At 40.5% G+C, this 12,620-nt stretch overlaps 1 protein-coding gene across 1 annotated transcript in view; it reads right to left on the bottom strand.

Moving 5' to 3' along the window:
• Positions 1-12,620, bottom strand: part of abca3b (ATP-binding cassette, sub-family A (ABC1), member 3b) — a 103,039-nt gene that overhangs the window by 30,834 nt on the left and 59,585 nt on the right. Inside the window, exons 14-19 of the mRNA XM_048609727.1 lie at positions 11,815-12,091; positions 9,202-9,406; positions 4,892-5,111; positions 3,594-3,752; positions 2,941-3,113; positions 1,327-1,455 (exon numbers count right to left, since the gene is read on the bottom strand). Coding sequence (XP_048465684.1) covers positions 1,327-1,455; positions 2,941-3,113; positions 3,594-3,752; positions 4,892-5,111; positions 9,202-9,406; positions 11,815-12,091 — 1,163 coding nt within the window. The remainder of the gene's footprint in view (positions 1-1,326; positions 1,456-2,940; positions 3,114-3,593; positions 3,753-4,891; positions 5,112-9,201; positions 9,407-11,814; positions 12,092-12,620) is intronic.

Raw genomic sequence — 12,620 nt, 5'->3', positions numbered from 1 at the left:
ATCGGCCCGCTCGCTCTGCTGTTGCTCCGGGAATCGGCCCGCTCGCTCTGCTGTTGCTCCAGGACTCAGCTCGCACGCTCTGCTGTTGCTCCGGGACTCGGCCCGCTCGCTCTGCTCTTGCCTGGTCTCCAGTTGCGACTCATCTCCCTTGACTCCATTCTCCAGATAAAGTAGGATAGTTTAAAGTTGGAGGGGGTGAGGGAGGGGAGAAAAAAATGCTGCAAAGAGCAGGAAAAACAGAAGTAAAAGGAAAAGAAACTGGTGAGCAGAGGTGCTCCAAGCGGAGGGTCTTACTCTGCCGCCATCTTAATGTCAAAAGGTGAATTAAGGTGAATTATGCTTACCAGCAGCCCCAGCACACAACCTTAAGGAACACCACTTCTCACCTTCTGCCATTGCGAATAACTACCCTTTACTCCGACAGTTTGCTTCCTTTCCTCATTGGTCATAGTATTAAGTTCCTCACTGTCTTTTACCTTTATTTCTGGAATTGCATTTAGTGTCTTCTACTGTGAAGACAGACACAAAATATTTGTTTGATTTCTCTGCCAGTTCCTCATTACATCAAGGCCCTTCTCAAGAGCAACTAGGGATTGGCAATGAACGGCAGTGATGACCACATCACATGATTGAATTTAAAAAATGATAATTTCTCCTGTCTTTGCCTCTAAGGATCCAATGTTTACGTAGCTATTCTCTTTCTTTTTACACCCCTGTGAAAGCTCTTACAACTTGTTTTTATATTCTTGGCTAGTTCAGTTTCATATTCTTTGCTTATGGTGGGAGGGACATGGAGAGTATGGGGAGATGGTGGGTTTTGGGTGGGGGAAAGGCACAGACGTTGGGGGAAAGGACCAGTACATGAATGAAGATCCAGGTGGAGAATGGGGAACCTTGGGGGGGGGGTGATAGGGGTAACATCCTAGGAACAGAAGGATCTTTGAAGAAGCAGTGAAGATACTCGTAGGGAGTGGGGTGGGATTTTGTGATAGGAGAGTGATAGGACTAACACTATTGCAGATCTAGAATGCCATACTTTGATTAACTGAGATGCCCTCGTTGTTCAGACTCGCACTTTCAAGTGCATCACTATCTACTGCAGCAGAATGGATGTTGGCTGAAGGGACTGAATTGTCAGAGGTAACCTCTCACTCTGGTAACTGATCTGTTAAAGGGAATTGCACTGCTCCAGCAGCACCTCTAACAGATTCAAGCTTCCGAAAGCAGGGTGTTCCGGACAGGTCATTGAGCACATTCTCAGGACTGCACATTTGGTTTTCTGCTGCAATTGCAATTGCCACTATCGCTGGGAGACAGCACACTTACCTTGAAGAGTTCCTTTATCACTAATGGGCAGTCCATTTGGGAAACTGTTGACTCCTCTATCCTCAAACGCTCATCCCTGACATCAGAGTCTTCAATGAGCTGTGGCATGTTGCCATTTATAATTGAAGCCTAATAGAAGATAGAAATATTAGCCTATTCATACCCACTACACCATTCAAACATAACCAATCACAGAATCTGCTAGAAACTCACAGCAGGTCATTCAGTTTGTGTTAGCAGAGGAAATGTGTTGATGTTGCATTAGAATTAACAATAATCGATCTTGAAAGTCTGTCTCCACAGATGCTGGCTGACTTTTCCATGTTTCCAGAATTTTTGGTTTATGTTTTATACCTCAGCGATTGCAATAAACTTCACAAACAAATAATCTATGTAGAGTCATAAATTTCCCTCTCTTAATGAAATTGATTTATATTTAGGTACAATCTCTGTTCTTGATGATGAGCCACCCTCTCCAGGTTAAGGCTTACTGACAGGGAAAAACACTCATACAGCTCAGTTTAGATACATTACATCCCATTTCTAATCCTTCTCTTTTCCCCCTTTTACCCTCACCAGGTCCTCACCGTCCACTTCCCATTCTGGGGCTTTCTCCACCCCCTGGGTTGCCTCCTACTCTGGAGTCTCCTCATTCCCTGAGAACACCCCTCTTCCAGGTCCTCACCCGATCTCTGGATCCCTCCCACCCCCTGGCTTCTCCCTCATTCTCCAAGTACCCCCATTCCCTAAGATCCATTCTCCTTAAATCCTCTCTCACTCCCCAAGTTGTTCGTCACAAGGTTCTCCCCTTTTCCCTGGGGTCACCACACATGCCTGGGACAGAGACAGACTCTCGTAGGTTGAAGTAAAAATGCAAATTTGGGTTAATTTTTGCAAAGATGGGAATGACCTCAGGAATCCTCTCAGGAATCAGAAAAATGTAATTTGGTGAATCCAAAACATTTGTTCCAATCAATTTACTTAATCCCTTGAGTGAGGGATGTTGTACTCTGAGGATTTTCTAACTTTGTAAAACAGTAAAGAAAAGACTGTCAGAATTTCTTAATTAGATTTCAGCCAGTAACTCATTCCTGACTACCTGCTAGTCCAAATATAAACCCTCAGAACCCCTCAATTAGATAACAGCCTCTAACTCACTCTCGGATAATAGTTATGCCAGCTGCACTCCTTGATCTCAAACTGTAGTTCATTCTTGAGTATCTGATATTTATCCAAACCTCCAATCAGGTTCTTTTGCCTTTATCTCACTGCTTGGAATCAGTAATTCTATGTATAAGCCACCCCAAATCAATTCCAGCATGTATATCACTCATAGATATCTGTTGTTCTATATACAACCATCATCCTCCCACCCTGAACCTCTCTATTAAATTCCTATTCCTAGTTGTTCTGAGAATTATATTCTAATCAAATTCAAACTAGAAGTTCAGTAATAGAAAATACTGGCAGCAAGTAGCTTGGTAATGTTCACTGAGAATAAGTTTGCTCAAGACTTGGCAGTACTGTCAATGGTCAGGTGGGAAGTCAGAGAAAAGTTGTTCTCAGCATCACATGGATAATTAATTAGTTAACTGTTGTGTTCTTTGAACGCACCGTTCTCTTTCTCCAGACGATATAATGGAATAAAGTGGACAATACTTTGAAGATATTAAACTCAATAAGGAGGAGAAAAGTCAGAAAGACCAAGCCCTGGACTGCCAGAGCAACAATCAAGCGGCCAACTCCAGGAGATTCCCAGGCTAAGTAATCAGTCTGGTAGGTGATGTCTGCAAAACATCAACAATGTGCAAGGTGAGAACAGTTTTACTGGCTATCAAATCTAATTTTAGCATTTTTGAAAGTTTCTTGGTTTTTTTTCATTTCTTTGTCTCTAGACAACTCAGACCAGTCTGACGATAATAGATAGGTAAGAGATAAGAGATTAGAGATTCAGGTTCACGTGATGTGAATCACAGATGCATATGCCATGTGAGTTTGCATAATTTAACCACATTATTAATGGAACAGTAAAACACCTATTGTTTACTTACTGATCAATCACTTATAAAAGACTGGAAGCTTCAACACTGGTTGAACACAACTTGAGATAAGACCCATTTCTTTCTGACTGCCTTTTGCCTCCATTATTTCTGTTATCTGACTATATGACATATAATCAGAAACACATCATCATCACTCCTTTCGCCAGTTCCCTCCTGGTCATAAGTAACGTACGTAAAAGCATTTGGGACTGGGGACATACTCACTGAATGCCTCGCACAAATACTCGGCAAGTGGGCTTCTTGTGCACACTGTAATCAATTGGTAGTTCTGGTAAAAATCATTCATAGCCTGTCCCAGGCAGTAATTGGGTAACATGAGAAACACTGCATCCAGAATCTTTGCTAGGTCTGTCAGATCAAGTTCTGTGGGAAGAAACAATTAAACATAATGAAGCTCGATTAAATGCATTTCTCAACTATTTTTCAGGAGTCTTGCCAACCAAACCCCTCTCCCATAAACTTCATCCCTCTCTAAACATGAACTGGTGGCTCCCACTGGCCACTGGGTGAGGCATCTGATTTTATTTACCTCAATTCATGAACATTTAAACTGCCAGCAAAATCAAGTTCAGCTTGCACGAATGATAGAGATGCTGCTCCTACGGTTATACAAACCATCAATGACCAAAAAGAACCACCAGAACTGAATAATATTGAAGGGAGGTGCAGACCCCTCAACAACTAAGTATCTTAAATTCAGCAGATTAATTTCCCACAGGAATGTACAGTGCTGGAATTGGTGGAAATAAGTAATGATTCAGAAATTAGTGTAGTTATTTTTAAATTGTATTTTTTTTTCTCCCCTTCCCCAAGACAAGCTCTCTCCAAGGACAGTTAGCTGAACTGCTCTTTCTGTTTCCTCCACATAATTAAACTGTCAATGTTCCTCTTGAGCTGGTTATAATGTGGTGCATGTAATGCTTGGTGATTTGGAACTACTCAGATAGGCACCTGGAGTGCTATATCCCACATGGCTATGACCCAAGAGCTGAGAAGTGAGATCAGGTCAGAAAGTTCTTTCTCTGTTGGAACAAATTGCTTCCTTCTGTGCCAAAGATTTTCTGTGCTTTTCTGGCTCTTTCTTGCCAATCTCTGCAAAATCCTGGGAAACAACTGAATCTTGGTATTCTGCACCAAAGTGCAAATGAAAAACACCACAACAGCATCTACATTATGCCTTCAACACATGCCATTCCTACTGCGAGTAGACTAATGCATGGCCTGCTGATGGCACTGATGCACAGTTTTGTGACAACACCAATGTAGGGTACCATTACAATATCAATGCAGGACAGTGAGATGGCACCAATGCATGTTCCAGTGATAACAACATTGCAGGGCCTGGCACAGAAAGCAATTTGACCTTAATGCAGTACATTGTGACAAAGCTTTCACAGTCGAATTGCAATATTCAAACATCAAGATTCTACAGTGAGTTGGAGCAGTAGAATGGAATTTTCAGACCCTAGACTTCCATTTAGGAGTCTCTTACTTTGAAGTACCTGGAATGTTCATAATTGTAATGGCCAAGAAGGTGGCTGTGCCAGTCAAAATGTTGATAATGGTGATTCTGGTGTAGGCTGTAGCAAGTGTATCGAAGAAGTAGTGGAAGAGGTACATGGTAGGGATAATGGACCAACCATAAAGGAGTAGAAGTATCAACACATCTCCAAGATGCTGCTGCACAGTGAAAGGTTGCAGATTAAAGATCTGGAACATCACCTGAAAAGAAATAAAATAAATATGTTTTTCTGCCCATTTCTTGTTATTTTTATATTACTGGTATTACACTATTTTCATAATAAGGGAGAAACAATGACCTAGTGGTATTATCACTAGACTATTAATGTAAAGACCAGGTAATGTTCTAGGGACCTGTGTTTGAATTCTGCATGGCAGATTTTGGAATCAAGAGTTTAACGGTGATTATGAAACATTGTCGATTGTTGGAAAAACCATCTGGTTCACCAACCTGTGGGGAAGGAAACTACTATCATGTGACCTACATGTAACTCTAGACCCACAGCAATGTGGTTAACTCTTAACATTTAGGGATGGGAAATAAACGTTAACCTATGCCCACATTCTGTGAATGAATTGTTACAACGGGGAATGGCCAAACCCCTCTGATAATGAAACTAAGACACAAGCCCTGATCTGTTATGACAGGAGTAGGGGTTCCCCTCTAATAATTACCCCTGAAACACCCAGAGACGCTCGTCTTTCCCCTTGTAATCTATTAGAAGAGTGGCTAAAAGAAAGAAAACCCTTGATCTCCACTTTACAATTTATTTCTTTAACCCAACAATGAACAAATTACAAAATTACTAACAAACAGACATTTCCCCTTTAGATGACTAACTACTTCCTAACTGGTCTAAATTCTACTGGAATGCTGTTTAAATAAAAACAAGGCCCACTAATAGAAACCCAACTAATAAGAAGCAATAAATTATAACTTAGTTTCTCCAAGTTCCCACAGATTGTCTTCTGGAATATTCTGTTGTCTCCAGTCTCTTTGCAAACCTATCTTCTGTTAATTCTACTGTCAGGGATGTTTTATCTCTATAATTTCTTCAATTAGGACTTTGAGCTATAATTCCATGGTACCTTTGGTTAATTAGAAGGACCTTCTCTGAGAGCGGATGGCTCTCCCGGATTTTCCAAGTGCCCTTTGTCTTATATACCCGTAATAGCATAATCAAATTCTTATAACATGATTGGTTTCAGGTTGTCAACACCATCAGATTTAAATTCAATTGGCTTTCTGTATCCAGGTGCTTCATTTAAATTAATTGGCTGAATTCAAACTCACTGTCACAACATCAAAACGAGATTGCTGTTTTGCCTGCCATCTATAAGGCTTTTCTGATACACTTGTTTCACTTTTTGAGGCTCTCTGTACTGGCAACTTCAGCTGCTGCTCACAGACATACATTTTTAAAAAAAATTCTAAGTACAGGCAAAGCACAAATCTCTTAAAGGAACCACACATTTTAGCTTCCTGTCTTCTACTTCACAATTACTCTACCCAACTTCGTAACAAAATAAAATAAAGGATCAGGGTGCCCAAACAGATCTAGCCTATGCCCAGCAACGAAGTGCCTCAGTGTAAGAGCCACAGGTTTTGCAGCGGAGTTGGACCATGTCATCACTGATTATGATTGCTGGGTAGGGGAAGAATATCATTCAAAAAATTATGATTGGTTCTGAACATATTTACAGTGACTGTCAATTTTACAGGACTTTCACAAAGGAGAGTCATTCCTGGAGAGACAATTTCAATAAAACCTGAGGTAAAATTGGGATATCATCAAATGGCCAAACACTTAGTTAAAGAGATGGATTTTAAGAGCTTCTAGTTAAAGATACTACTCCTGTCCCATGTGTTGTTTATGAATTTAAATCAGCAGCAGGTTCCTAGTAATAGTTATGGCCTGGCAGGCCAAGTTCCCATTTAAAAGCATGGGAAGAATTGGGAAGAGAAATGACATGTAAGGGGGTATGACTGGGCACCACACCTTCAGAAACAGCTCCTAGAGGAGACTGAGAGTAAATAGGACCCATTCATAAAAAAATTCATCATAGATTTAAGGTGAGAGGAGAAAGATTTAAAAGGGACCTAAAGGGCAACTTTTTCACACAGAGGGTGGTGCATGTATGGAACGAGCTGCCACAGGAGGTGGTGGAGGCTAGTACAATAACAACATTTAAAAGGCAGCTGGATGGGTATATAAATAGGAAGTGTTTCGAGGGATATGGGCCAAACTCTGGCAAATGGGACGAGATTATTTTAGGATATCTGGTCGACATGGATGCGTTGGACCAAAGAGTCTGTTCCCATGCTGTATATCTCTATGACACTTTTATCCTTTCCACCAAAAACTTTTAACAGAGTTATACAGAGACACACGCTGGCTGGAGATGTCCACTAATCTAGTTACATCCACTAACTGTGATCAGTTTAAAGATGTTGAGACCATAAGAACATCATGGCTGATGACACTGTCCTCAACTTCACTTTCTTGCTTTATCGCTATAATTCTCAAAGCTCGTAACGATTAATGGCTATCTCAGTTTTGAATATATCTAACAATACAAAGTTGACAGTCTTCCAAGGTAAAGAAGTCCATAGATTCAACACCCTCTGAGAGATAAAATACCTCCGTATCTTCATCTTAAATCTTAAACCCTTTACGTCATCTGGTCCTAGACTCTCCCACATGGGGAAACAACTTCTTTGCATCTACCTGTTAAGACCCCTAAGAATCTTATATGTTTCAATTAGATATCCTCTCATTCTTCTGAACCCCAATGAGCTTAAGCCCAACCTACTTGACCTCCCTTCATAAGAAAATCCCTCCATACCTGGGATCAATCTAGTGAATCTTCTGGACTGCCTCCAATGCCAGCATACTTTTCCTTGGATAAAAGGACAAAAACTGTTCACAGTTATGGTCTGTCTAGTGCCTTGTACAATTTTAGCAAGACCATCCTATTTTTATACTCCATTCTCTTTGAAATAAAGCCAACAGACCATTTACTTTCCCTATTACCCAATGAACTTGTATGTTAGTTTTTTGAGATTCATGTACCAGGACCCCCTGTGTTATGGCTTTCTGAAGTTTCTCCTCATTTAAATAACATTCAGTTCTTCTATGTTTCCTGCCAAAGTTCATAACCTCACATTTTTCCACATTATATTCCATCTGCCAAGTTTGTGTGCACTCACTTAACTAGTTTCTCCATCTCAGTAGACTCCTGGTGTTACCATAACTACTTGCTTTCCCACCTGTTTTCGTACTGTCGACAAGCTTGAAGATTGTATATGTACTTCCATCATCCAAGTCATTCATATATATTGTAAATATAATGCCCCATCACTGATCTCTGTGCCATTCCACTAGTTACAGACTGCCATCCTGAAAATAACCCCTTTATTTCAACTCTCTGTCTTCTATTAGTTAGCCAATCCCACACCCATGCTAATATTCTACACCATCATGGGGCCTTATCTTATTAAGTAGCTTCATGTATGGTATTTTATTGAAAGTCTTTTGGAAATTCAAATATATTAAATCTACTGGTGTCTCTTGATCTATTCTGCTTGTTCTCTCCTCAAAGAACTATAATAAATTTGTCAGGCATTATTTCCTCTTCATGAAGCTATGCTGACTGCTTGATTGTATTGTGTTTCTGAATGCTCTGCTATTACATCCTTAATAATAAACTCTAACAGTTTCCCAATTACAGTTGTTAAGCTAACTGGTCTACAGTTAGATTCTTTTTTGTCTCCCTCTCTTTTTGAATAAACATGTTACATTGATGATTTTCCAATCCTCTTGGGCTTTCCAGACTCTAAGGATTCTTTGGAAGACATTTAAGCAACTCTTGGATAGGCACATGAATGACAGTAAAATGTAAGGTATGCAGGGTAGTTTGATCTAAGAGTAGGAAAATAGGTCAGCACAACATCGTAGGCCGAAGGGCCTGTACTGTGCTGTACTGTTCTAAGATTACTATTAGCGCATCTACTATCTTTCCAGCTACTTCCGTTAAAATCCTACATGCAACCCATCAGGTCATGGACTTATTAGGTTCCCTGGTACCTTTTCTCAAGTGATAGTTATTATGTTTATTTCCTTCTTCCCCCATCCCCATTTTAGTCCCTTGATTATTTAGTATTTTGGAATGCTATTAGTCTCCTCTACTGTGAAGACTGATACAAACTACTCATTCAGTTCTTCCGCCATTCCTGGGTCCTTTTCTATTTGTCATATGAAATGAGCCAGCTCAGGAATTGGTTACTTACTAGGATTGCAACACAGGGGATAACATAGTTAATCAGATCCCAGACGAGAGCAGACAGCCAGAAGTTGATGATATGAAGGCCACTGATGAGCTGAATGTGCTTGGATTTTATGGTTTTCTCCGATACCAACAACAGGGAAAAAGTGCTAACCAGAAAGGCCATGCCAAATATCAAGTTGAAGGCCAAAGCAAACCCTGTCCTATTTCTGTGAACAAATCAAAAGAACAAAGCGAATTAGTGCGCAAAGAAGTGGTGACCTATAACCCTAAACCCAAAATGATTAGCCTATCGCCATTTTATGAGTACCGGTATCCTCTTACTTCAATTCTGCAGGAAGTTTTAAACTCACCTCCATTGACCACAGGTAATCAAGTGATCAAAAGACATTTTCAGCAAGGAACAACTTTCAGTTTTGGGACAGAGTGATTGGCAAAGCAGCTGGACAGAAGAAGCTGGATCTATTTGGATTGGAGATCATATATGGGACTGGTGTCCTTCCATTTAAAGGTGGGGTGGGGGTCTCACGATCAGAATCTCTCATCTCCTTTTCACCTTCTGGTCACATTCCCAACCAATAACATTGGCAGCATACCAGCACCTAGTAAGGAGTGTGGCATCAGCTTCACTCATAGACGATCAGAACATACCACAGGCACAGTGCCAAACAGCAGATGTAAACACACATATACAGCAACCATCAGCAATGGCACCCAAACTCCAAAAAAGGTCAACTCTTCTGGCACACCTGTGCCTGAATCAGCTTTTCCTGTGTTGCTGAACAACTGTGTGATGTACACCAATCATAATCAATGTTGTTGATGATGCCAAACTGGGTGGAAGTCATAAGCAGTCTGTAAAGGGATAGAGGTAGGTCAAGTGAGTGGGTAAGTAGGTATAATGTATCATGTGGGAAAAAGTGTAATTATTTATTTAGGTAGGAAGAATAGAAATTAGTTTTTTTTTAAATTTTGAATGTTGGTGTTCAGTAGATTGAGTGTTCACAAGACATAAAGTTAGCAAGCAAGTATTGCAAGTAATTAAAAGCGAAAATAATTCTTTGGCCTTTATTGCAAGAAGGTTAGAAAAAAGAATGTCATGTTGCAATTATACAGGCTTTGGTGAGACAACAAGAGGGACACTGTGTGCAGTTTTGGCCTCTGTATCTTAGGGGTGATATACTTAACTTAAAAAGGGTGCAACCAAGGTTCACTAGACCGATCCTTATGACAATCAGAGATTATATAGATTGGTTTTATACTCTCTGGAATTTGGTAGAATGAGAAATAATCTCACTAACATGGAAAAATAATCTGAGAAGTATTTCTCCTGGCTGTAGAGTCTAGAACACAGGGCAGAGGCTACAATTAACGGCAGAGCCCTGGGTAATGTTGTAGAACAGACAGACCTAGGGGTTCAGTTATATAATTCTTTGAAATTTATAAGTAGCCAGGGTGGTTAAGAAGGTATTTAGCATGCTTGCCTTCATAGCTCAGCCTTTGAGTATAGCAGTTGGGACATCATGTTGAGGTTATACAGCACGTTGGTGAGGCCTCTTCTGGAGTACTGTGAGAAGTTCTGGTTACCCTGCTACTGGAAGGATATCATTAAATTGGAGAGGATTCAGAAAAGATTCAGCAGGATGTTATGGGGAATGGAGAATTTATGGCACAAAAAATAGGCTGGATAAGCTGGGACTTTTTCACTGGAACGTAAGAGATTGTGGGGTGGCTTTAAAGAGGTTTATAAAATCATGACTGACTTTTCCCTGGTCTTTTCCCTACGGTGGGGGAGTTCCAAATTTGGCTGGGGGGGGGCATATTTTTAAGGTGAGAGAAGAAAGCTTTAAAGAGGACATGAGGGGCAATGTTTTTACATAGAGAGTGGTTAGTGTGTGGAATGAACTGCCACAGCAAGTGATGGATGCAGGTATAGTTACAATGTTTAAAAGATATTTGGATAAGTACATGAATAGGAAAGGTGTGGAGGGATATGGGCCAAATGCAAGCAAGTGGGACTAATTTAGTTTGGGAATATGGTTGGTGTGGATTAGTTGGACCAAAGGGTCTATTTCCATGCTGTATGACTCTATGACTTATGACTCTATGAATGACAATTTGGGCTGAGGTGAAAAGAAAATTTTTCATTCACTTGATTATGATTCTTTGGAATTCTTTACCCAAGAAGTTGTGGATGTTCAGTCATTGAATATATTTAACAATAAAAAAATCAAGGGAAATGTGAATTGAGCATCAATCATCTCAATGAATGGTGGAACAGGCTTGAAGAGTGCATGGCACACTGCTGCTTGTATTTCTTGATTTTTTTTGGTTATAGCTGCTGAGTTTGCATATGAATATCTAGCAGTTGCATGTTCTTACTGTTAAAATCTGCATCCTCATGCAGTCAGATAGTAAGTTAGTAAGTTGAAGCAAGATAGTGCTGACCAGCTGATTATTCCCTTTCTAAGTCAGGGTGCCTCTGGCTGACTTAACATTGATCAGGACTCAAACTTGGGATATGGCTGTTTACATGATTGTACCACACCACACAGTGCACTTACTCCCAATTATTGGCTGCACCCATTCCATAAGAAGGTTAGTGCTGAGTACATACTCATTCAGTTGTTCCATTGCTTGCTCTGTAATGTTGCGGGGCTGTGGATAGTTGGTGGTACTGATTGATGCTGTTGGTCCCACCAGAATCTTGAATAAGGCATTGTCCACTAACATCAAGGAAGTAGCAGATGTATGATAGCCCAAATTATTGAATAAAACTCGTATCCTGGTTCCAGTTGTCAGTGTGTCATGGAAATCTGCAGCTACCACACATCGTTCATTAAAAGAAGATCCTTCTTTAATTGAAGAATTCAACAGATAATCAATAATATCACCTGGAGGAAAAAGGCAACAGAAATCTGTCAGAAACCAGATGACAAACACAACTGTCTCACACTGAGCGTGTAACCAAGGGCACCTCACGCATCACAATCGAAGGCACATGAGACATTAACTTAACTCATCAAATTCGGAGGAAATTGTGCGTAAGGGGGCTTCCTATTGGAAGTGATCATGTGCAAGAAGTTTGTCTATTGGAGAAGATCTTGTAAGAGGAATGCCAATTGGAGGAAATCTTGTGTAAAGGGCTGCCTATTGAAGCAGGTCTTGTGTAAAAGATCTACCTATTGGAAGGTGCAGAATTTGGTACTACCAACAGCTTCTTGCATGCTACCAATATTAACATCTTGGCCAAAAATTGTAGCATTGCTAGTGGAAGATGTAATCTCACTTGCTCCACCTCTTCCTGTACTGGCCCTGGAGTAGGAGGAGGCATACCACAAGCTCTATTTCTTCTTTATTAGACCTTGGGAAGGGATGGGAAGACAGTAGCCCCACCTCTTCTCATAAAGGCCATGAAGCAAG

Source organism: Rhincodon typus, chromosome 21 (genome assembly GCF_021869965.1).
Source record: "Rhincodon typus isolate 14 chromosome 21, sRhiTyp1.1, whole genome shotgun sequence".
NCBI lineage: Eukaryota > Metazoa > Chordata > Chondrichthyes > Orectolobiformes > Rhincodontidae > Rhincodon > Rhincodon typus.
Note: the sequence above shows the minus strand (reverse complement) of the source record. Positions and strands in the feature narration are given on the sequence as shown.